We start from the raw sequence: 25,758 nt of genomic DNA, 5'->3' as shown, positions 1-25,758 counted from the left end.
CAAAAGTATTTGAGAAGCAAAAGAATTCACGCGATGACAAAGTTGTGCGTAACATATCTAAATTTGGAGGATACAATTCAAAGATGAGGGTGGCACTTCCTGCAGAACTCTATGGCGCCTTAGTCGACGGCAGGGTTGGAGTGGTTGGAGTCGGTCTGAGTGGCTCCTAGAAGCGCATTGCGTTTTCCCTGACTCCATGTCCGGGTTTCGTAAAGGCAGAAGTACAATGGATAGTGTGCTGGACTTGGTCACGTACGTAGAACATGAGCGCTCTCAAGGCCGGACAACAGCAGCAGTCTTCCTGGATATTAAAAGAGCATACGATACGGTCAGCCACAGTCACGTGCTCCACGACCTTTTCACTCAAGGCATGCAAGGGCGTGCTTTACGGTGGATTGCTGACTACATCCAGGGCAGGTCTGTTTACATGAGGACGGAGAACGGTACAAGCGATAATCATGCTCTCATATGTGGAGTCCCACAGGGGGGCGTACTGAGTCCTTTACTGTTTAATGTGGTCTTATCATCTCTGTCACAGCTGCTGCCAAAGAACGTGTATATTACCATCTACGCTGACGATATATGTTTGTGGGGCTCCGATGTGCAGATGCCTGCGCTACAACAACGTCTTCAAAACGCTTGGTCGACACCTTGAGCCCGTCGTTGAGATCACCGTCGCACATCTTATTTCCGACGCTTGGTCGGAAATAAGTCACCGTCGCTGCTTGTTCCCTGGTCCAATCCAGCCTAGCAACGCTCTGCGCTCAAAGCTCTTTTGACATTTCTGGACACCATCGGACGTCGATCGTTATTGTGAAGGGGCTCGTTATTTTATTCCCCCCATTCCAACCAGCAATGGGGTAGAGTATCGCCTGTGGCGATGAAACTCACCACTCTCCAAGGTCGAAAATAAAGTTGTTGTTGTTGTTCAAAACGCGCTAGACGTAACTGAAGGCTTTTTAACGCAGAGAGGAATGGACATCTCAGCAGAGAAGACGGTCTTCCTTCCATTCACCCGAAAGAATTTGAAGCATTTTCAGTTGCATGTAAATGGGCAACGAGTAACAAGAGTATCTCACTATCGCTTTCTGGGAGTAATCATCGACGCGCAACTCTCATGGGCTGTTCATGTCAAATATATAAAAGGAAGAGCCGATGCGAGAAGCGACGTGTTGCGCCATACCGCAGGTTCTCACTGGGGACTGTCGACCAGGTCTCTATTGGCCATACACAGAGCTCTCATTCGGCAGATGATTGCATTCTACCATCCTGTGTTACATGGTATATCTGACACCTCAGAGCGAACACTGCAGAGTGCACTAGCCAAGGGCCTGAAGATATGTCTTGGAGTACCGTGCGCCACTTCTAATATTCTAACCACAATAGAATCCAGAGAACTTTCACTCGCTGTGCTGCGGACACAGGAATCAGTGCGTCATTATGCGCGGCTAAGCACGTCACACTGCAAACACCCGCTTGCACAGCAATTAGTCCACCGAAAATCGAATTTTTCGAATGGCATCGCTCAACACCACCGAACAATGCCTAAGGCGCAAAGACAGGAAACGGCGCTGCATCCTCCATGGACATTTATACCCCCGGTAGTTTGCACGTCCGTACAAGGTTTGCAGAAAAAAAGCACATCACCCAACCTTGGCAATCAGACAGTGCTGCCTTGCCGCAATGGACAATCACAAGAACAGGACGGCGATTTTTATTGACGGCTCGACGACGACCTCAGGATCTGCATCTGCATTTGTCGTGCCAGAGCATAGCAGGGAAGGGATCGCGAGGCTATCGCATCGCACGTCGTCGACCATGGCTGAGTTAGTTGCGATTAAAATGGCAGCAGATTATATAGGCTCAGTGGGTTATCTACTGTGACTCCAAGGCTGGACTTGAAGCTATACAGTCGTTCTTGACTGGCGGACATATCATTCCAGTTGTTCACGACATACTGAAAGAACATGCAAGATCGCACATCACCGGTCATGACGTCCTCATCCAGTAGATTCCTGTGCACATTGGCATACCGGGTAATGAGGCTGCAGACAACTTAGCGGACGTAGCACATCTTTCGTCAACAAACTATGTTGTGCCATTTTCCGAGGCAGACGTGAAGTGGCTACTTCAGTCCATTTCAAGAGCAGGTATGGAGGAACAGTGGCAGGAAGCTGATCGCCGATCACCTCTCCTCTTCAAGATCGATCCGAAAAGGAAATACCGGTTCCCATCCGGTACACGGAGGCCCATTGAGACTCTGCTGCATCGTTTTCGGTTGAACGTCCCGTATGGTCAACAGTTCCTCCACAAGATTGGGCGGGCTGACTCTGCAGACTGTTCAGTGTGTGCGACAGTGGAGGACACTGAGCACATTCTCCTGCATTGTACCAAGTATGCTCCACAAAGGGTTAGGTTGAGGTATACTCTCGACCGCCTGGACAACAGGCGTTTCGACGTGGTGAAAGTGCTCGGACTGTGGGACCCAAGAAAGCGAGACACTACCTTTGCGGCACTTGAGAACTTCCTTGTGAGCTGTGGCATGGAACTCGTATTTTAGGATTTTGTGTGAGTGCCTCGTATCAGTGTGTATTTGTAGTGTGTATCTTTGCATTAGTGTGTATCTGTTTCTCTGCATGTTCTAGTGATATTTATTCACTTGCACCTAGTGTACTAACACACTCATTGTTGGGGATGGGGAATGTACTTTTGTTTGTTTTGTTTTGTTTTGTTTTGGGAGTAGCAGAACTAGTTAGGAGACAAGTTCAATTTCTCCCTGGTTTTCTTTAAATAATCAATCAATCAATCAATAAGCAGGGTTGCGCGAGTTAAATCACTCTGATTTAGATCAGCGATTGTAATCGCGATTAAAATCACCTCTATTTTTATCATTTTAGTCACTTCCGCTTTTTTTTTATGTTCTGCTTGAAAATGATACCTGTTGAAAAATTACAATGGAGATGGAGGCACGGCGCAGTGCCACGTGCAGTTTATTACAACAACCAATCAATTCAAGAACACTCGTCCTGAGATTTATTGCTGCTACGGTACAGCTTACTCCAGCCAGGCCAGACAAACACACGGTGTATACACCTTGGACTTGCAATGTGCAAATACGCGTGACTAGAATTGGTTCGGGCACGTAAGAACACGCGCTAACCAAAATCACTGCCGCTCATTAATGCATTGCACGAGAAATGCTGGTTTCTTCTGTGTCCGTTTTCCTGCCAGACATTGTAGCACAAACACGCATGTGCAATGCCACACTTCACCAAGATGCCGACAAAGATGAAGGAAGGAACGTCGCAAACAGGCGCAAAACAAAGAGGGGAGATTTCTCCCTGGTTTTCTTTTAAATAATCAATCAATCAACCAAAGAGGGGAGAAGCGTATAGGGCACGACACGAGCGACCTCACCAATCCACAAGGATCCCGAAGCTGTGGCTTGAACGGCGTTACCGAGTATTCTGCTACCAAACCGATGGATATTGGGTCACAATACATGCGGTAACGCAATTGAGCTACCAAGGAACGGCAAATAAGAACGGACGAGCGTCATTCTTGTCTTTCTCCGGCCCGCTGTCTTTGCGCTGCCCTCGTTCCACTGTATTTCCCTGTCAGATCTTTCATCATGCCACCTGCGTATATTTATGCATGGATTGTCATCTACTTCATTCTTATGAGGGAGACGGTCAAGTACGTGAGGCTGATTTAAATAAACGATCGATTTAATTAATCGATTTTTTGCAACCTTGGTCGACAGTCTACATGACTGTCTGTCGCCACCTGTCTGTAAACCGTCGCCAGTCAATTGGGTACTTCAGTCGACATATCCGTCCATGTAAGCACAGTTATTGTCACCGATTTTTCCTAACGAGCGTCGTGTTCTGCTTCTTCCATAGTTAAGTCAGTTCGGCGCTTCTCCGAAGCTGACGTGCGACAACGGATACTACCCGATCCACGAAGCTGCCAAGAATGCCTCTGCGAATGCAATGAAAGCCCTCCTCGATTGGGGTATGTAACACATTACTGCGTACTGTATTTCAGTAAAAGAGAAATGCGGTGCGGAACATACTTCCCAGACTACGCCTTAATTTGGGTTGAGATTTCTTCCTCTCTGTTTTGCTTTCTTTTCCGTTTTGTGTGTGTATTTTTTGATGCGATTTCTAACCAAATATTATGATTGTAATCGCAATACCAGCAATGAGCCAGCTAGCATAATTAGAAACGGCTGGTGCCCATATTCTGCGGTCATCAAATGCCAATTAATTAGTCATTTTGTCTGCTTTTACATTTTGCAGTTGTGGAATGTGTCCTTCGAGATATATCGCGATCAAGTAACCTTATAGCTGAGTGAGCACTTTTTTACACGACCTCGTTATCGGGAAAAGGAATGTGCAAATTACTTAACTTGGTAATGCTATAAGTAAAAGCATCATCTGCCTAGAAGGAACCCTACGAGGGATTTCTATGATCTCATAGAGATCCCTTACCAATTAAAACATTTAAGCTCGAGGTTCTGAGAATGAGTCTGTAGCTGTTCATTGCGTTGCGCAAAGCATATGATTAAATTTTCCGATCGCCTCAGGTGTCTCGTTAATTTCTCCAGCTGAAAGGTAATATACGGTAACGCAACAAAACTTAGAAGTTTCAAGGCTGAAATGCGAAATTCATGGTGTTGTCCTTTCGTGGTATTGCGAAGAATGGTAAGCGTTTTTCGTTTCATTTTCTTTTCTTTTTTTTTTGGGGGGGGGGGGGCTAATGAGATGACGATAAGTGTTACATCATATTTACTGGGAAGGTATCAGTTCTCAAGCGGACGTTGCTCATAGAAAGTGGTACCCATCTCCACATGCACTCTTTCTACCAAGAGGTACACTCGCAGATTCCTTCCTGCCGTGTCTTTAAATGACCTAGCCAATTATGAATGCGGGAGTGGGAACGGGATCTCCTAATGCAATGAGGCGCAGTTTCCGTGGAATGACATAGATCGTCACTTATCCGTGCCGTTCTATTAGGGGAGTCCATTGGCTACTCGAGGGAAGAGATGATGAAGCTGTACGACGCCGACGGCAACGTACCTCTCCACTCAGCTGTGCATGCTGGCGATATCAAGGTAAATATGCAGAGTATACTGTTCTTATCTCTTTCACTAAGTGCACTGCATACACTGATGCCACACAATTTATTCCTTTCCTCGGTCGCTCCTATAATTTGCTGGGCCTTTCTACGCACACGGTGTGGGGCAAACTGATAATGCACCCTTGTCTCACTCTTTGCTAATTACGTCGCTGCCTAGCGGCTCTTCGGAGAACTACTCTTGTTGCGCGCCCAAAAGAAATCCAGGTGTACGTAGATGCCCCAGTCAAGGTGTGGTGTCTCCTGGGCATGCGTCATGACTGGATAGAGGGAGATGCGTAAAACGCCATCTGCCGAGAGCAGCGAAAATGTTCCGTGGAGCCTTCAGGATCACAGGCACCACGCCCATGCGTATCACCTTGCTTCGCGCATGCGCAGTCTTTGTGGTCCTATTTCGGAGCTTCTGTACCATGTGCGCTATAATACTAATATAATTGTGCCTCTGAAAGAGTTTCATTCCATGGAGCACAATGCACTGAAAGGTTAGGTACATGGAAGAGCAATTACAGCGGAAGGGCAGGGTAGCGCTTCGTACCGTGATGCATGCAATAGTGCACGGTGGATGGCCGCGTTTTTCGCTGTATGTTCTGCGCGTTATACATAGTGAAATATGCATCATCGTTGGTACCAAACCTTTGAACGCTGTAATACTATGTGTACTATGCAGGGGGTTTCAGTACCATGTCACAAGAGGTGCTGCGGAAAAGCATGATCGACGACATTTATTAGAAGGTGTAGTAGATTTGTGTTTCCTGTGCAAAAGTAAAGCAAAGGATGTTGCCCGGGGCTGTCGCGTTATCAAGTGGTTTTCTTCCTTCTTTTCTTTTTTTTTTCTTCAAATTTCGCTAATTTTAGGTTACACTCATTGTGAAAGGAACCGGTGCAATAGCGCATTGTACTGTATAGGTACCCTACGGTACGCACTGTACTCTTCTTCTCCGCTCTGGCCATGTTCGGAGGTCGGAGCAAACAGACGTGGATTTCCCTATCAATCTTCCTTTTGAACCTTCCAGGGATGCTGGTTTCTATAAACAGGGGCGAAACACCTGGACTTGATTACATGAGCACTCAGATGACGAGATATAGCTTCATGAACATTGCTTGCATCTTCTCCGAGTCTATCAATTATCCATCACCTTGTGTTTGTCCTGTGTAATTGACCGCGGGACAGGGAGACTTGGTATGCATGGTTTGGCGTTGGCTTGGCCCGCGGTTTCTGTTGTGACGCTGAAGGTGACGTTGTGTAGATGGGCGGTCTTTCTGTACTATAGTATACCTTATCTCGGCTGCTATCTTATCTTATCTCATCTCTGCTTATCTCGGCATCTGTTTTCGCGGATTATTTATTTACTAATTTACGATATTGAGAATACGGTCATTTTTAATTGTTCTTAATTTTATCTCACTTGCCAAACACAAAGCGTCATCCGTGTTCTATCACTTTTGAAACGCCCAGACATCTCTAGCGTAATTCCTGACGATTTCGTGTTCAACTCCCGCACACAGGCTGTGAAACTGTGTCTGGAAAGTGGAGCTCTGATCAGCACGCAGCAGCACGACCTGTCCACGCCTGTTCATCTGGCATGTGCCCAAGGAGCCATGGACATCGTCAAACTGATGTTCAGTTCGCAACCGGATCAGAAGATTAACTGCTTGACATGCAGTGACGCTCAGCAGATGACGCCGATCCACTGCGCGGCCATGTTCGATCACATCGAACTCGTCGAGTATCTCGTTACAGAAGTGAGCTTATCATCTCATTATTGTAAGAGGCACTTGGTGAAGAGCGTTCGCTTGATACTGTCACGGTTTAAAGTTCTTAACCTCTTCTTTATTTCTCACACGGACGCACTATAGTCGTGTTCAACTTAAGAAGGAAAAGAAATGTAGTCCTTCAGTTGTTAAAATATTACTGCGCCGCAAGTAGGATGGCTGGACACAGAGATGTCGCGCTCCCTCCTGCGCCAGATAATGTAATCCGTTATACTCAGTCTCATAGGCGCTGACTCCGGGAACATGAACTAGGGGGGGGGGGTCCTCCCCCGGGAAGTCCCGCTAAGAGACTGACACCAACCTTTGGGGCTCGGCGCGCCCGGGTCAAAAGAGCGAAGAGGCGCCAACCCCAAAAATGCATCTTGCAATTTGTAAAATATGTATCCGCCCACCATACTCATTATCACAGTAGAAGATGAGCCGAAGAACCACAGAGGATGACACAACACATAGCCTGAATTTCGCCCAAAGCAATCAGATCAATGAAACGAAGCAGTCCAAAGGGTACCAGCAGCTGCCAGTGAGGTGTAACGGTAGGATGTTCGGAACGCATATCCGTTGGGAGCGGGTTCAACTCCCGCTGCTCCATTTCATTGACCATATTCATTATTGCGCGCATTTCGGATCAAACACCGAGGATTCAATGCATTTTGTTCCTTTTGCACTCAGTTTTCAAAGGCGTAATGCCTTCAGTTGTGCACATGTTCACTGTTTACGTTCTCTCAGTTTTTTCTCTCTTATCTTTTGTTTTACTTTTTCTTTTCTTCCTTCCTCTTATTTCTATAACAGCTCTGCATACATCTACCGCCAGAGTGTGTGATTCTTCAGCTTTAGTTTTGTGTTCTTCGTTTCTCTTTTCCTTTTCTTTCCTTCTTTTCGTTTTCTTTTGCTTTCTTCTTTCCTTCGCCTTTTTTGTCTTCCCCCTTTCATTTTTTTTTTGAATAACAAGCCGACATCCATCTGGCTTTCCTTTCCTTTCTTTTTGTTCTTAATAAACATATCCGCTCCCCCGCCAGAGTACTTACTTCGCTGTGTGCCCTTGCCCCCCCACCCCCACCCCCGTATTGACTGTTAAGACTGGCCGCATGCCACTAGTACGCTGAGTCAGAAAGTGCGCTCTCCTACTGGTGGCGCATGGTGGCGCTGCAGTATTTCTCCTGACGCACTATTCCGTGTCCATATCTCCAACGACGTATGTAGTTGACGGATTAGATTTCTCTTCCTTCTTAAGTTGAACACCACTATAGCAGTTCTGTCCTGGTGTTAAACAACAAATAAATTTAGTGACGATGACTCAAGAAATTTGCCGCTTGATTTGTTGATCTTTACCCCAGGACATGCTATCAACACAACAAGTCTACGTACTCTCTAAATCCAGAACTTCACGGCGTAGCACCTCCTAACTAACCATCATATCTAATGACAGCGCTCTCTCTGAGTTTATTGAAAATTGTAGGCGTACGCCTTTTTGGGACGCTTCTAATTCATGATGGCAGTCACAAAAAGGCGTACGCCCGACTCTCTTGACAGTGAGAAGTGAACCTATGTCATTCTGTGCAATGGTTGACTTTTAACTGGTTATGTGTTGAGGTGCCGTTCTTTTCTTTGAAGAGCAGAGTAAATCCTCTTCATTCAGACACACAAAAAACTATAAAACAAATAAATAGTCCAGTTCCTATACTGGTATGTCTCCTCGAGGCGCTATGCTATTTGCCAGTGTTATGGGGCTTAATTAGCCGCAGTTACATGAACCCGGCAGAAACTGGTCTCGTTGACTTATCGCACCTCCTCACATCAATCCTCCATAGAAGATTGGTTGACACGGCATGATGGGAGAGGGGTTTGCTGTGATAAACCAAGTCGACTCGCTTTTGCCGAGTTCACCTAAACGCGGCTATTGTCAGTTTCTTAACAGATGCCACTTGCCAGTTTCACGGTGCTTCGGTTATCAGGTTATTATCTACACAGATAACTTATCCGTGTAGGGAGCTAACATGAACGCCACGGATAAGGAAGGACGCTCCGTCATTCTGCTGGCCGCCGCAAGAGGGGCATGGAAGACGGTCACAACGCTGCTCAGATTGGGAGCCGATTTAGGCGAGAAGGACAACTTGCGTCGCAATTTACTTCAACATATTGTTCTTAGTGGAGGGTGCCTCGAAGATTTTTACAGCGAGATCAACGAGGTAAGTACTCGAGCTTTTCACTCATAAAACATACTCTGAATTTCATTACGTACCGTGTTCCTGGTACTAGTATGTTTTCTGGCACCGTGTACAGTTCTACACCAACACGTTAATCTTAGTCAGCAGAATCCGCCCAAGCAGCACAGTGTACTGAAAGTCGAGTGCAATAGGGGTGGACGGTATATGTCTTATCAATGTGCTTTAGTTGGACGAGCCTGTTCAAGCCCTTCCACCTACCCGTCCACCCCTATTGCACTCGACTTTAGTACATTGTGCTGCTTGGGCGGATACGCCATGTATCACACAGCGCGTAGTTGTTATACATGCTCCTTTTCACCCAGTTTAATGTGATCTATGGGCCTGTTGCACTAAGGTTTCGTCAGGCGACCGAAGCGCCAAGTGCCCTCCTCTAGTGGAGAGCGCCCTTACTAGATGGTCGTGTCCAGCGTTTTCCCTGCCTTACCGCCGTACCGGGAACGTAATCTCTTTTGTGGAAATCCTTGCGCTACGATTTTTCAGAGCCGCAATATAGGTGATACATGCCTGCGTACGAAAAGACCTCCTGCTACACGACCACAAATGACGCTGCAAAATACGGTTCGGAGTGCCCCCAAACGTCGTGAAACTGGCCCATACACGGTCCTCTGTCTAGAAACATGTGACGTCACGAGAAGACTGGTTCGAGGTTATGTTTTGCTGTGGTGGGCAAGAAGCGGGAAAACCGCGTCGCTGATAGGTTGATAAAGCTGATAGTGACCACCAGCATGCTTTGCGCGGCGGCGTTACGTAATCAGTGACGTAGGGCTGCAGGTCGTCTATCATAAAATACACTATGCAGACGGAATTTCGCTCCATTACGATTTCCTGAACTGCCATCATTCAGAATAATATCGCCATGATTTGTTGAAAATTGTGTGCGGAGATCTTTTGGGGACATTTTCCTTTTTAGTGCCTTGTGAGGTGAGAGGAGTATGTCAAACAAAAACATATTCCAAGTTCGTATCGATGATCTCGAAGGCCTTCAAAGCTAATGTGTGAAGTTTGATCACGATGTGTTCAGCGGATAGCAAGGAAAAAGTGCGACACTACTATCCCACTGCCCGCATAGTACACACAATCCTACACTGGACAGATACATTTTGATTAAAAATTTCATCTCGGAACGTGTTTACAAACAAAACCAGGTCCTCTAGCGCGTGGACTACTTTTCAGTATGGAACGGACTGGAGCATGTTAGCACAAAGCGGAACTTCTCAAAACTCCCCGATAAGCGATGCACTCATTTCTTTATTTTTTTGTAGAGCACCACCTGCACCTCTCCGGCCTCCAACCATCCGAGGGTGATGCCCATATCTGTTTATTTCATGCACGATGATACCCAGTACGCCGTCACCAAAATAGAGCCCGAACGCTTCGCAAGCTCGAGCACCTTGTCTAAGCTTATCCGATCACTGTGGCTCGCGAGTAGTCACAAGGCGGTTGACAGGAGGCGGTGGGGTAGTTGCCCATAAGATGCTGCCGCACCATCCAAAGATCTAGCTGGTTCCTCGCCTTCATCCGACGACGGCTAAATGACACGGCGCTTACGTCGTTTCGTTTTTGTTGTTTTCTTACAAAGGGATTTTTTCCCTTTTCCCCCGTACTTGTTGAGGGAACGTCATTGCGAGAGGTAAGCTCGGGGGGGGGGGGGGCGAACACTTAATAACCTGTTCCGGGTGCGAGCCGCTGTTCAAAAAAAACGAAAGTGTTGTTTAAAAGTCATAAGTTAGGTGTTCTTCTTTATAAGGAAACTTTACTGATAAAACAGGCTGGAGATAGTTGCATTAGCGTGCCTTCCGTGTTGGTGCCGAATAAAATTCAGCAGTTCATTGATAACTAACTCGAATTCTGGTTCTCGGGGGGCGTTTACTTGGTGCTCCTGTTTGCGCGATAACTGTTGTGATTACAGCATGATGGCCTTGGCTACCACTAGGGGTCGGTTGTGTGCAGTTGGTGTACTTAAGCGGTGTCTCTGCCATTAAAGGTGTTTGTTAGTCAGTGCTTCGTCTGTGTTTCGTCTGTCCGTGTCCCTGCACTGGGGTTTTATTGCTTTTAGGACATATATGACCCGTTGTCCCACAAAAGTTTGTCACAGAAAGGTGCATGTTCCTGAAATGAGTAGTGACAACTTGACATTTAGTGTTGGGACCGATGACACATAGATGGCACAACCTCACGCCGACTTGCCGAGCGCGCAGCGAACAAGGCAGGGCCCATGAAGTCGCCCCCCCAATTTCATTACTACTGACTCACCAAACTCACAGTATGGAGATTCATCGATAACTGATAAGCGTGCAATCACTGGGACAAAGAAGGGTACTCACGCACTCTTCTTATGGGAAATCATAGGGGGCAGAATATGTGAAGGTAAAATATGCGGAGAGGTACGATGCAGATAGGCGTATAGAGACCTGTTGACCCCGGGAACAATGCAGGTCTTTGTGCATGCCAAACATTCCGTATGCAGAATGCGCCTGCATTCGCTACGTGAAGCGAACAATGTCGACAGAACAGCAAACAACGCAGTCCTCTCCTTGGTCACGTCGTCATGAAACCATAAATGGTCACAAACGTTGCAAACGTGGCCAAAAGAATTCCGCGTGAAGCGCTGTTCAAAACCGTTTGATGGCCAAAGTATATTCTCGTTGGCCGTACACCAGTACCCTCCATTTGACGTTCCTGCCCCGTCGATGGTGTCAGCGTCATTGTTACCGTCAGTTGAAATGCCCACGTATTTGTTGTGGTTTCGAGAAACTCTGCCTGTCGTCTTTTCCCAATGTCGTTATTCTATCAAAGGCCCTGGTAAGAGTCGGGATGCGATGTTTAGAACTGAGGCAGACAGAATGTCACGATGACTGTCTTTCGAAAGTCCTTAGTTCCTCAAGAGCAGTGATGTGTTTTTGACGACATAAATCAGGTTCAAATTGGGGCATTTTAAACGAAAGACACACATGAGAAGGATTTTTACCTCTCATATTAACCTCTTTGTACTGGGTTGGGGTCCTGCGGACAGCACGGCGAAGCATACCACGTCATGATCACTATTCATCCATTTATTAATGCGTTAGCATTAGAAGCCCCATTCTCAAGAAAAGCCGGCGTCGTAGCGGGGTAAGTGAGATGTCCGTGTACAGCGCGGCACGTGACGGAGAAGAGCGAATCAGGCTGCGCTCCGCAAGCTGATTCGCTCTTCTCCGACACGTGGAAGCGCGGAACTCGTCAGCCTGAGCTGGAGCCAGCCTGGAGCCGTGCGTCAGTTGCACCTCGTCTCTGGACGTGTTCAGACGTGTCTATTGCGTTCTCCGAGTGTTTCGCGAGCAGCTGAGTTTGTGTCTCATGTTGTGTTTGGCAGTTGAAACTGCAACGTTTTCCAATGGATCTCGAACTAGTCAAAGTATATAAAAATATAAGGAGCAGAAAAGAAACATAAGAGCAAGGAAGAAACAATTAGAAGCAAGACGAACGTCTAATGCTAACGCATTGTTATCGTATTAATTACATTATTCGCCCTCAAATTTTTATTGTTGTTGTCGTGTCAGATATACTTTCGGGACGAAAGCTATATACGAGTCAAACATCGATATCGCTGCTGTACTAGCCGAATTGGAGGCGCTTTGTGTCGAGGATAACGTTGACGATGAGAGAGTTGAGATTCCGACTGACAGCCGAGTTCGCACAAGGATTACTGGGCAATGCTGGTTTCGAGAATGTGGATGACTTCGACGTGATCGAAGCTAACACTGGTATATCGGTGGTGCGAGAACGACCCAACGTTATGTCGAAGCAAGATTACTGTGTAATGTTTCCGTCGACCAATCGAGAACAGCGTGAGCTCGTACTGGAGGCAATCCATCGGCTGCACGATACCACGTCGGAGCCCATTAGATTTTCACTGGTACGGCTGGCGGTGGAAAGACTTATGTGCTGAAAGCACTCATCGAGACATACAACAGGTACACCACTCATCGGCACAATTCCATTCGTAACGCGTTTGTTGCATGTGCTTCAACGGGGAAAGCGGCACTAAATCTCGGCGGCCGAACGGTTCACTCTGCGTTCCAATTGATCCAATCCAGGCAGACCGGTGTACCGCCGACCGAGTTGCTATACAAAGTTACAGAACCGTCTTTACGGGTGTAAAATGTATCGTGATGGACGAAGTCAGCATGATTGGCTCAGAGGTGTCACGTAAAGTCAATCATCGCTCGCGACAAATCTCTGAAGTATACGGTCCTTCACTGGGTGGCTTCCACATTATCTTCTGTGGTGATTTCCGACAATTTCCACTCACCATGATCACTGGGTCCCCAGTATGGTAATCGGTAGACTACTTCCCATTGGTTCATACGGTGAGACTAGACGACACAACGTTCTCCAATATATACTCACTAAGATTGGCAATGGAGATGCGCTCACCGATGATGAGACTCGTTTAATAGAGAGGAGATTTCGGACTGTGGAGTGGTGTAATTAAAATGTGCCGTCAGCCGTACGTATGTATGGGCGAATAACGATGACGGCGAGTACGCTAGAACAGTGATCGCCAATCCGTTGCAGTGTGTTGCTCAAGATTGAATCATCGTTTACAACTCGCTTGCAGAATTGAATGATCTGTCGCCTTAAACTACATACAATGAAAGTGGTCGAACCTGCTTCATTGCCGTATACAGGGTGTCCCAGAAAACGTGTCATTGAATTGCAATTAAAAAACTACTCCATCTAGAATCACGCGGTCAACGGCATTTGTTCTTGCTAGGCTTTAGCAAGCTCATGATGTGAATGTCGTGTAACGTAAGTTTAATTATGTAATTTTTTGCGGAATGAACTCTAAAATTTGCCAAGTAAAGGTCACTTTTTTACCCCACCAATGTGAAGTGCGTGCCGAATTTACCCAAATTCAGTGTAATTGACAGGAATATTGAGGAGCTATCACATAGGAAAAAATAGCCGAACATCATGCTTTACGGAGCACCCGGAGCCTAGCGCGCGACGAATTTTTCAGCGCAATCGTTGTCAGTCCGACGAAAGGAGGTTGGAAACTCGGCCAACACCGGAATAGTAGAAAGAGATAACACAGGCATGGCTTATGGCATCAGGCTACCGCTGGGATCTTGCCTTCCCTTTCCCAATTTCAGGAACTGTCACTTTTTCTACTATCACTCTGTGGGCTGGGCTCCTTCCGTCGAACTGACAGCGATTGCGCTCAAAAAGTCTTCGTGCTCGGGATGCTCCCAAGAGAATGATGTTCGGCTATTTTTTGCGATGGGATAACTCCTGAATATCACTGTCAATTATCATGAATTTGAGTAAATTCGGCACGCTCTTCACATTGGTGGGGTAAAAAAGTGACATTTACTTGACCAATTCCCGAGTTCAGTTCTCACCATCACCAGTCACCATCGACAATCTTATCCGATTAATCGGCGATATAGTTGATGATGTGTGCCTCATCGAAGTTACTGTGGACTCTCAAATGACACCGTGCAGGTTCATCCAGGCATATCACAGCCGATACTCACCTCTTACCATACAGGCAACCAGTGTACCAAAACTTCAGCCTGATATCGAAACCCCGATTCTATTGCGCGGAGACTTTCACGTTGATATTACCCAAACCAAGGCCCTGCTCCAGTTTATGCAGCAAAACTTCAATCTAGACTGTGTCACACAATTATCTACCACGCTCAGTATTAGTACTTGTATCGATGTGACGTTTACCAAAAACGTTTCGGCTGAATTCGGCTGAAAACTGACCGTCATTCATTCATCACCTACCACGCAAGACGGGGACAAAAGACGTATTCACGTCAAAACTTAATTGCGGGCGTGCCAACGACACAGCCGCAATGTTTATTTGTTTCTTCATTTTCGCAAATGTTTGCATTAACTTGACGCATAACTGACGGCAGCCGATAAGTTGCGCGTCTGGAAGCGATGGACCATTGTTGTAGGGAATGTATTTCGTAATGGAATGAGGTAAATCCGACGTGCACACTTTCTGTTTCTATCGAAAACAAACAAACAAACAAAAACACCACGTTCACTTAGCGAATTTTGGAGTTCAATTCAAAAAACATGACAATTTGTTGCGACAGAAATTGATCGAAGTGGTCATAATAAAAGGACATTATGAAGTGGTCATAAATCGTGACAAAAGCGCGTTGAACATAAATTCTGCTGGCCTTATAATTCTCGGACAAGTGGAGTTTTTAGTTGAATATTTATCACGTTTGTTGAAACAGCCTGTATACCCTTATATTAACCCACTCTGAGCATCGCCGCCCGTTCAGCGACGTTAGTTCAAAGTTAAGCAACAATGACAGTTATGACTTCAAAGTAATTGCTGTAGTAAGTAAGTCATTGCTGAAACATGAGTCAGTTGCCGTTAGTCGTCCAATGTATTTGACTTACTATGGAATTACTTCGTGCTATGTGCGTGTGGTGACTACACATGCCGGAAGTTCAATACTTAGACCGGACGAGAACCGGCGTATTCAGCATGGTATGGACGATCATAGCCGACATAGAGTGGTCGAAATTATCCGCAGTCTATACCCTGCGGTACGTGTAGCATGTCGCCACACAAATACACACAAATAGGCTGACACATTTTACGTGTTAATCTACTCTAATTACCTAGTTCAATGCTTAGATAGCGGACTGGACGACTGAAATGTTGAACAACGAAACTTGTGTCTAGAAACCGACACACTTAAGAAAAAAACTCAGAAAAGAAAGCAATCTAACACTGCTGGGAAAATACTACTTCAGTCTCACAGGACACATGATATTATAACAGTGCATACAGACCATCAGAAATTAAATTTGTGAAAACAGAAGGTAAAACTATACATCGTTAACTAGCTCGGGTCGATGTCCGCATGAACATTTACAACTTTGTATATACAGTACGTTACAAATGAGTGGTAAAACCGGCACGAACCAGTAGCTTATATGAGAAAAATAGAAAGCTAGAACGCGGTAGAAAATCATCCGCCTTTCGAAGCACGCAACATTGCAAGCAGAAATTTAGAACGAACTCCGTCAAACAACTGGAGATACAAGTTACAAGCAAGCTTTAATTAAATTACAGCTACTGTTGCTCCGTTTTGAAAGTATTTTGGGCGCAGTAATTAATTACTCTGAAAGTAATTAATTACAGTAACTTAGACACTTGTAAATGATTAGGTCGCAGCTGTGTTCGTAATACACAGCTGTACATCCCATATCTGGTGATTGGGGTCGAGCAAACTAGGGGCGAGCCTTGCACTTTCAATATGACAGCATGTGGCTTAGTTATAATACGGATCAAGGGCGTACAGTTGAAGTCCACGTGTAAAATGTGATTCAATTGAAGCCCAATTCCATCTGCAGCAAAATGATTCAATTCCACTCCAAATCACTCTTCAAAAACGTGGTTCAATACAAACTAAGTTCGCATGCCTCTCATGTAGATTTAAATCAAATTCGGTATTTCAAATGCACAACACTGCTCAGGAAAAAAGAGGAAAATAAACATGAAACTGGTCACACTTCACCCAGAAGGCCACAGGACCGCAGAAACTGGGCAAGTGCCTTTGTCACCTGACTGTATTGTGTGGGGCCGAGCAGCGTAGCTAGAGATAAGTCCGAAACCGTCAGGCGAGCGATGCGCGACCGTAGGAGGAGACGATGTTGGTGGTAACGACACTGCTCAGGAATGATCATGAAACGTGGCCATTTCATTTTATTAGAAGGGGTCGTGTCAGCATCATTGTCATCGTCAAATATGCGTTAGTGCGCAGTACTTAGCGGCGGAGCGCAACGTGGTACATGTCTGTCGGCTGTTATCGGTTGCTGCAGAACGTCCTGCGACGACCTGTTCGGCTATTTACCACACTTAATTCTTTATCATCGTTGTAAATATCTCTCATCGTCATTCAACGTTAACAACTTGTTATTACTCGGACTGCCGTATCTTCATTGGAATAGTTTGGCGGAAGAGAGTATTCTGGTGTTAGCCTCGGCCGTTCATCGTCATTTTATGATGACAATGGCATGGGGTGTTTCTCTGGTTTCTCCGCATGGGGTGCAGTGCCGTACCTCATTACATGCGCGGTTTGCAGCCGGTTTCGTGGCACGCCGGCCCCTTGTTACGACTCCGTTGCCACACGCAGCCCCCCCCCCCCCCCCCCTTCACGTACCTTTATAACTCCCGTGCGGTTGCTCTTCTCATGGCCGGTGTCGCAACATCTTCGTCCGCACTCTCCTATCGCTTTCGTCTTCCCAAGTTGCCGAGGCACCATTGAGTAAACTGTGAAGCTCAAAACGCTGAAACCTACAATGCTGTCATGACCCTCCTTTGTTGGCTTTGCGGGAAAGCGTTTGACTTCCAACCCCTGCTTGGAACTGAAGCTATCATTTTCGAATGCAAGCAACTGGTGGTGCTACATTGCACGGCTCGAGCATACGCGGCAGCACAGACCACGTGACCTCGACAGCCTATCAAACGAGCGCTTATCACGTTACACCCCCGAAGAATCCATCAGTAGTTCCGTTAAATTACATTCTGCAGTAAATGACGCACATAGCATGCTTTTCCCTGTGGTACTCCCTATATGAATCAACACGACTTTCGGCGTGACACCTTCTTGCGTGCGAACAGGAATTGTTGGGACGTCTGCACGCAACTGTTGGCAAGAATAAGACAGGAATATTAACGAAGACGAAGGTACTGTTTCAACATGACAAAGCACCAGACCACAGTTCGGCGATTGCAACGTCTAAATGGCTAAATGGCTGAAGGCTCTGAAACGGGTCCTCCTGACGTTTTACACTTCATGCGTTCCCAGGTGTCTCTAAGTCAGCTGATCACAAAAAAAGCTCTGCGGGGATACCTGCTTGCAACAGCACGTGCAACTTACGAGCACAACTGACACATTATGCACCATGAGATAGCAAGTTCTTCAAAAACACAAATTTCACTCGTAGTGTAAAATAATTTTGCATTAAATGGAGTCTTAAAGGAGCACTAAAGTGACTCACTTTTTTTTTTTTTTTTTCGTGCAGAGTGTTCCCCAACGAATAAAATGGGTTCCTGCGAAAGAACGATGAGCGCAGGCGACCTACAGAGCGAGCGCGAGAGATCTGTCCCGCACACCTTTGAGAAGTCCTTCTCGTGAAAAGGGCGCATCGCGGAACGAGGGGACGTCGTGACGTATACTACATCCCTCACGTGACCAGTGACGTACAGCGACACTGCTCCATCATGTATAAGCGGGGCTTGGGCTGCGAAGACAAAACAAAGAAGAAAGGCACGGGGCCTTCTCCACGTCAGAAGAGCATCGTGTCGGCCGTCCGCGGCAGCTTTCTCATACTTTTTTTTATCCGATTGCGCAGCTGTAACGCACCGCAGAACGAAAATATTTTGCATGGTGACTCCTGGTGGACAGCTTGACAGGCGAGGCAGGATTCCGAGCGATGTTAAATGTCACCTCATTGCTCCTTTAAATCTAGCAATCCATACCTCCACTGAGCTGCCGTCAGTCACGATATAATGGTCTTACTTTACACTCCGTGTTATTTCGTGACTGTGTTTCAATGCTGTGAAAACTCCATATGTCGCACGAACAAAAATCACAACTTCGAATGACATAGTTACTTCCGATAGGGTCATCTCTTTGATGACCAGAGAGGAGTTACGGAGGTCACTTGCTTCCAAAAAGAGGAAAGAGACACGAGAAAAAGGAAACGACAGCAGCACGCCTTCACTTTGAATGAATCCTTGCTGGGACTTGCTGCGTTCTTAATGACCAAAAGGCACATACGGCATTTGCGTTCCAACGCACTTCCTATTGAACTTCCGTCCGCGCCGAGAGCATTGAGAAAAAGAAAAGAGAAGAGAAAAAAGTCAGTGGAGGGCGTCACTAGCGCGTTTAACCGCTGTTGTATTGCGAAAGACTCTTTTGTGTGAACACGGAAAGCCCCCGCAAGATCGTGATCTTCCTCTGTTGCGAATCAACACATCTTTTTTTTTTCCCCGTACCTTTTTTCATTATGAACGTCACATAGCTGCCAGCAGGGCCGTTCCGTACCAGCGACATAGCCGAGTGGGTTAAGGCGTCCTGCTCGTTGGTGGTAGCCAAGGTCGTGCTGAAGACTTCGAGGCGGTGGGTTCGAATCCTACCACCGACCGTGCTGTCTGAGGTTTTCCCTGGGTTTTCCGAAGATTTTCCAGACTAATGTTGGCACGGTTCCCCCTGCAGTCGGCCCAGCACTCATGCTCACCACCCCTTCCTGTTGTCCTCTCTCCATCTGTCCACGTCTGTAGCTAAAAACGAAAAGTACACGTGTCAATTGTGCACCTAGATTTTTTTCTCTCTCTCCTACTGTTGTGCCGTTTTTTAGAAAGTGAGCACTCCTAGACGAGAAGGGGCGCTTCACAGCCATCCGTACAGTGATGATATTACGTTACTATATGTTATTATCACATAATGCCGATTGCCCACGCCTCGTTGAGAGTCTATAGCGCTTGCACTCGTCTTTGTATCTGCCTTTTAGGTTTGTTTAACTTCTAGAGGTCATATATTATATCCGTGGGTATCTAATTTTATGAAATATTCTGCGTGTATAGTGGAACTTACCAGACCGAATACTTCCTTCTCCCATTCCACAGAGAATGACAGACTTTGCTCTGTTGCTGAACGAAAAGGACGTTTATGGATGCACTGCCATGCACTACGCTTCCAGGAATGGCCAGCTGAAAACCATCGAGGGCCTCCTCCATTTTGGTGCCATCGTCAACCTCAAGAACAATGAAAACCAATCACCGCTCCACTTCGCTGCGAGGTATGAGCGCTGGTGACGCTGTCAGCCAATATGTTTTACGTGTGGAGGTCTGAATGCTTTTTAGCGGGTGAAATATTTCTACTGTGCATAATCTTTAGAAAAAATCTTCCCGGAAACAACACCGCAAGCGATGTTGCCCCGACGACCGTCTTACGGGCCGCGCATTCCAAGACACTGTGCATAATAGCACGCTGTGCATAATAGCAGACTGTGCATTGTATTGTTGACTGATTAGATGAGTCACAAAATTAGTGAGCCCATCTTCCTTATCTTTTAGCCTACCACTCCCTATATCCTTAATTTACTGATTTGCTTTATTTTCCCCAACCAAGTCAACAACTGAGGCCAGTTCTAAAACTCTGCCCCATTGCTTTTGCACTTGAGTGTAACGCTGTATCGTGTGCTTCAGAAGAGCGTCAACACTCCTGTGCATAATAGCACGCACGGGCTCATGGGAACTTAGTGCGCCTTGAAGCATTATGAGACGGCCAGACGCAGAGGTAGAAGAAGAACAACAACATTCCTGGTGTGCGCAGCAGCAGCGTCAGCCGGGGTAAACCATAACCGAAGCAGACGACAGAGCAGTGTCCCTCAAAGTTCCCATGCTGCTTTGCGCCGCGCGCTTCGTGGCGCGCGCATCTTCTTAAAATCGTCTATTGAGATAGACTTGTTGGGAGCTCTAAATAACGACAACCTGTTCGGTTACTGGCGAGAGCCCAACTGATGGTTTAATGATTGTGCTCGTGAGATGGTGCCTCGCACCAGTAGCGATGCGGATGACCAGACCAGCGATGTGGATGAAGGTGCTGCACTGCTACATGGCCCTCCCCTTAGCGAAGCGGTCGACAGTCACGGGCAAGCGGTGGCAAGGGGAAGGGCCCAGTGGACGTGGCGAGGTGAGCGGGTAGTAACTGAGGTGACGGGCCTGGGAGACGGTGAGCAGGGAAGCTCGACGGGGGAAACCACTTCTGAGGTGGTTGCAGAAACCGACGCGGAAGAGGAAGGGGAATCTCCGGGCTTCTCCAAGAATGCCGGCTTCAAACGGTCGATGGACACTGTGTCCTGTCGGTTTCCGAGCTGAAGCGTGAAGTGCTTCTGAGAGCGCTTGATGACACGGAATGGTCCATCATAGGGATGTTGCAGAGGCTTGCGGGTGCCATCATGCCGGACAAATACATGGGTGGCGGACTCAAGAAGTGGGTGCTGGAAGGAGGGTCGTGTACAAGGTCGCGAAGGTTGAGGGCGAAGTTGGGCCATGGTGTTGCGCAAGCGGTCGACGTAGGAGGTCAGGTCAGCGAGGGGAGGATTGGCTGGAGTCGGGAAAAAGTCACCGGGAATACGGAGCGTGGCGCCGTAAACCATTTCCGCCGGCGTGCAGCCCAAATCTTCTTTAACGGTCGCACGAAGGGACAGGAGCACGAGAGGCAGCACTTCGGTCCAGCACGCACTGCCATTGGCCTTGAGGGCGGTCTTGAGACGACGATGAAATCGCTCTACCATGCCGTTCGCCGCAGGATGGTAAGCGGTGGTTCGAGCGCGGTGAGAGCCGAGCATGGTGGTAAGGCGGGCGAAGAGGCCGGACTCGAACTGCCTGCCGCGGTCGGTCGTTATGGTAGCCGGGACGCCAAAGCGGGCGACCCACGTCTGGACGAAGGCTGCAGCTACGGATGAGGCTGTGATGTCAGCAAGTGGGGCGACTTCAGGCCAGCGGGTGAATCTGTCTATGATGGTGAGCAGATAGCGAAAGCCTTGCGAGGGTGGAAGTGGCCCGACAATATCTATGTGAATATGAGCGAAGCGAGCGTCCGGTGCCGGGAACTTTGCAAGCGGAGATGACGTGTGCCGGGATATTTTGGAGCGCTGGCACGGCAGACAGGATTGGACCCAGCGCTTGACGTCGCGGTGCATGTTGGGCCAGACGTAGCGAGCCGATACCAGCTTATGTGTAGCCCGGACGCCGGGATGGGCCGCGCCGTGGAGTTGGTCGAAAATAGCACGGCGGATCGTTTGCGGGAGAAAAGGGCGGGGAGTGCCGGTAGACACGTCACACCAGACGGTTGACGAAGCTCCAGGCAGCGCGACGTTCCTGAGGTCAAGACGTGTTGGCGAGGAGCGGTAAGAGGCCAACTCGGGATCCTGAAGCTGCAGATCGGCGATGACGTCGAGTGACAAGGCGGGGGTGGTAGCGGCGGCGATGTCTACGCGACTGAGAGCGTCGGCAACGGAGTTTTGTAGACCGGAGAGATGGCGTATATCAGTCGAGAACTCCGACACAAAGGCAAGGTGGCGTTGCTCTCGTGTGGTGTAGTTGGCACCGGACGAACGGAAGGCATAGATGAGGGGTTTATGGTCCGTGAAGATGGTAAAGACACGGCCTTCGACAAAGTGCCGGAAGTGTTTGACGCTGAGGTATATGGCGAGCAGTTCGCGTCCAAACGTACTGTAGCGTGTTTCCGCAGGGCGCAATTTGCGTGAAAAGAAACCGATGGGAGTCCAATCATCCGAGTCATCAGACATCTTCTGCTGGAGCACGGCGCCCACGGCAGTAGCCGAAGCGTCTACCATCATGCAAGTTGGGGCATCTGGGCGAGGATGGGCAAGGAGGGTGGCGTTTGCCAAAGCCTCCTTGATTCTGTCGAATGCAGTGATGGAGTCGGCAGTCCAGGCCAGTGGTTGGGACGCTGGAGACTTGGTGGTGAGGAACTGCTCCAATGGGCGAAGGATCTGAGCGCAATGCGGGATGAAGCGGCGATAAAAATTCGCTAATCCCAGGAATTTGCGGAGCTGGCTTAGAGATGTTGGCCGGGGAAACTCTGCGATTGCCTTGACTTTTGATGGGAGTGGTGTGAGGCCATCCGCAGAAATCCTATGACCCAGAAAGTCCAAGGAGGAGACGCCAAATTCGCTCTTGCTGGCGTTAATAATAATTCCGTACTCGGAGAGACGAGAGAAAAGCTTGTGCAGATGGATGATGTGCTCCTCTTCGGAGTGACTGGCCACGAGGATGTCATCGATGTATGCAAAAACAAATGGCAAACCTCTGGTGACGGAATCTATGAAGCGCTGGAATGATTGAGCGGCATTCCGTAACCCGAAGGGCATCCTTGGGAATTCAAACAAGCCAAACGGTGTTGTTATGGCTGTTTTTGGGATGTCGGCTTCCGCAACGGGTATCTGGTGGTAAGCGCGCACCAAATCAAGCTTCGAGAAAATCGTCGCGCCGTGAAGGAATGCCGTGAAATCATGGACATGAGGGATGGGATACTGATCGGGGATGGTAACCCGATTAAGCGCTCCATAGTCCCCACATGGCCGCCAGTCACCGGTTTTCTTTGGGACCATGTGGAGAGCAGAGGCCCAGCTGCTTGATGATGGACGAATAATGCCCATTTCCAACATGTGGTCAAATTCGTCCTTCGCAATTTTCAGCTTCTCCGGCGGTAGTCTACGGGGGCGGCAGAAGACGGGAGGACCTTTTGTCTCGATGTGGTGGACCACACTGTGCGGGACAGGCTTCGACCAATCTGGTGGGCGCGTGAGTTGAGGGAACTCCTTGAGGACGGCAAGGTAGGGATTACCGTCAGCTTGAAAGACTGACACGCCCAGAGACTGATGGGACGATCGTATGCCGGAGACAGTGAGGCTGTGGCAGAGTCAATGAGTCGGTGGTTGCGCATATCGACGAGCAGCTGATGGTTATTAAGAAAGTCTGCGCCGAGAATGGGGTGAGAGACAGCCGCAACCAGGAAGAGCCAACGGAACACACGGCGGAGACCCAGGTTCAACGTGAGGGAGCGTTGACCGTACACGGGGATCTTAGATCCGTTAACAGCGGTGAGGTGGAAGAGAGGTGGCTGTCGTCGTTCGTTTCCGCTCGCTGGCAATACGCTCACCTCCGCGCCGGTGTCCACAAGGAAGCGGCGGGCTGATGTTTTGTCCCGTATATAAAATAGGCGACTGGACTGGGAGGATGGACCATTGGTCGCCATCAATGGCCCGCGGGCGGGTTTCCCTGCTGCCAAGAACATGGTAGTAGGCAATGACGGGCCTCGGCGCCAAACTTGCGATGGTACCAGCAAATCGTCGTCGCCAGGCTTCCGTCGCGGTCTCTGCTATTCGAGCGGCTGGGAGAATAGCGCCGTGGACTCCGACTGAAACGGCGGCGACGGTAGGGTTGACGAGTTTGCTGCGGTGGAGCATGTGATGCTGCAATTAGAGAGGCAAGCGCGCGGAACTCGCGGCAGAGGTCTTCTAATTGCGGAGAGCCAGAAGGGCTTGCCGCTGCAGACGGTGTTGGAAGAACGGGGTGTTGTGGTGCAGCGGTGGCAGCGATGGACGGGGTGGCGACCTCAACAACCGCATCTGCGAGCGTAGCCAGCTGGTCGAGTGACATGTTCGCTGCTGTTGCCAGAACCATTTGAACGTTCTGTGGCAGACGTTGTAAAAATAGTTCACGGAGAAGAACGTCGTCCATGGTAGCGGAATTGTCGCCAAGCAGCTGCCGCATTCGGCGAAGTAGCTGTGTGGGGCGGCGGTCTCCCAGCTCTTCAGCGGATAGCAGTTGTTGAAGGCGGGACCGGCTGGAGGAGGTGGTGCGTTGCAGGAGGGCTTGCTTGAGCTGGTCGTAAGGTGTGGTTAGCGAGGGGTTGGCGAGGACGTCGTACACCTCATCGGCCGCAGTTGGGGTGAGGGCGGAGGTGACGTGGTAAAATTTCGTCAGTTGCGATGTTACGCCAGCGAGATGAAATTGCGCCTCCGCTTGGATAAACCACACGGCCGGGTTGCGGTCAAAAAATTGTGGTAACTTCACAGCCACTGCCGATAAGGATGGGTTCGATGGAGGCGGCGGGTGGGCTTGATGGTCGACGGACATGGCGGTTAAGGACGACGTTCGATCCTTACGTTCGACGTTCGGGTCACCAATGTTGGGAGCTCTAAATAACGACAACCTGTTCGGTTACTGGCGAGAGCCCAACTGATGGTTTAATGATTGTGCTCGTGAGATGGTGCCTCGCACCAGTAGCGATGTGGATGACCAGACCAGCGATGTGGATGAAGGTGCTGCACTGCTACAGACTTATTGATTGCTGTGGACGAGACCTCAAGTCATGCGATTTGTCCTAAGGCACATTGTGGGGGAGCGGAATTGGGTTAGGTGAATGAATAAGTGCTGCCCGTTACATGTAAACGTTGCAGCGACTGAAACGTCACAGATGTGGGCGCCGGCCACCTATGGAACGATTCGCGTGTTCTGGTGTATATGACCACGTGAGTTTGTTTTGCGCACCAGTGGGCGGGGCCCATTGTAGGCCACGTGACAATGACGCAAATCACGGGGAGCTCTATAATAAAGGTGCCTTCTCACCTAAAATATCGTTGCCTCTCCTAAAATATAGGTGCCTAAAATATTGCTGGCTCTCGGCCTTAGTCTTCCCTTCACATTATACAGGGTAGTCTATAAAGGTTTACACAATATGGCTTCCATCTTGATTGTTTTCCCATAGCGATTTGGCCGTTTTTAGTTGGATTGAGATGTTGAATCGGATTGAAATTTACCACGATGAAACGTCCCAATCAGAGTTCCACGGGGACACTGGAATTTTCTACCTGCATTCAGTAATTGGTGAGTACGGCGTAAACTTTTGTGTGTGTGTAAACATGTTGTGTGTGTGTAAACACATTGTGTGTGTGTAAACATGTGTAGACTTTTAAAGGAAGCTACCCTGTAGTTAACAGGCGTTCTCCTGTGTGTGTGTGTGTGTGTGTGTGTGTTTTTGAGTGATTTTATGCAGCT

The 25,758-nt window shown here is 48.3% G+C and overlaps 2 protein-coding genes across 4 annotated transcripts in view; one reads left to right on the top strand and one right to left on the bottom strand.

Annotated features, from left to right (window-relative positions):
• The window catches only part of LOC135399297 (transient receptor potential cation channel subfamily A member 1-like), a 187,879-nt gene that overhangs the window by 142,177 nt on the left and 19,944 nt on the right, over positions 1-25,758 (top strand). For all 3 annotated transcript variants that reach the window (XM_064631143.1, XM_064631144.1, XM_064631145.1), the window contains 5 exons: positions 3,903-4,014; positions 5,019-5,116; positions 6,646-6,882; positions 8,898-9,098; positions 19,792-19,964. In XM_064631143.1, coding sequence (XP_064487213.1) covers positions 3,903-4,014; positions 5,019-5,116; positions 6,646-6,882; positions 8,898-9,098; positions 19,792-19,964 — 821 coding nt within the window. The remainder of the gene's footprint in view (positions 1-3,902; positions 4,015-5,018; positions 5,117-6,645; positions 6,883-8,897; positions 9,099-19,791; positions 19,965-25,758) is intronic.
• Positions 23,633-24,837, bottom strand: LOC135397433 (uncharacterized). The gene has a single exon (XM_064629043.1). It carries the CDS (start codon positions 24,835-24,837, stop codon positions 23,953-23,955), a length of 885 nt encoding a protein of 294 aa, XP_064485113.1. The 3' UTR covers positions 23,633-23,952.

This window comes from Ornithodoros turicata, chromosome 6, assembly GCF_037126465.1.
Source record: "Ornithodoros turicata isolate Travis chromosome 6, ASM3712646v1, whole genome shotgun sequence".
NCBI classification, from domain to species: Eukaryota; Metazoa; Arthropoda; class Arachnida; order Ixodida; family Argasidae; genus Ornithodoros; species Ornithodoros turicata.
This window is presented reverse-complemented; position numbering and strand designations above follow the sequence as displayed.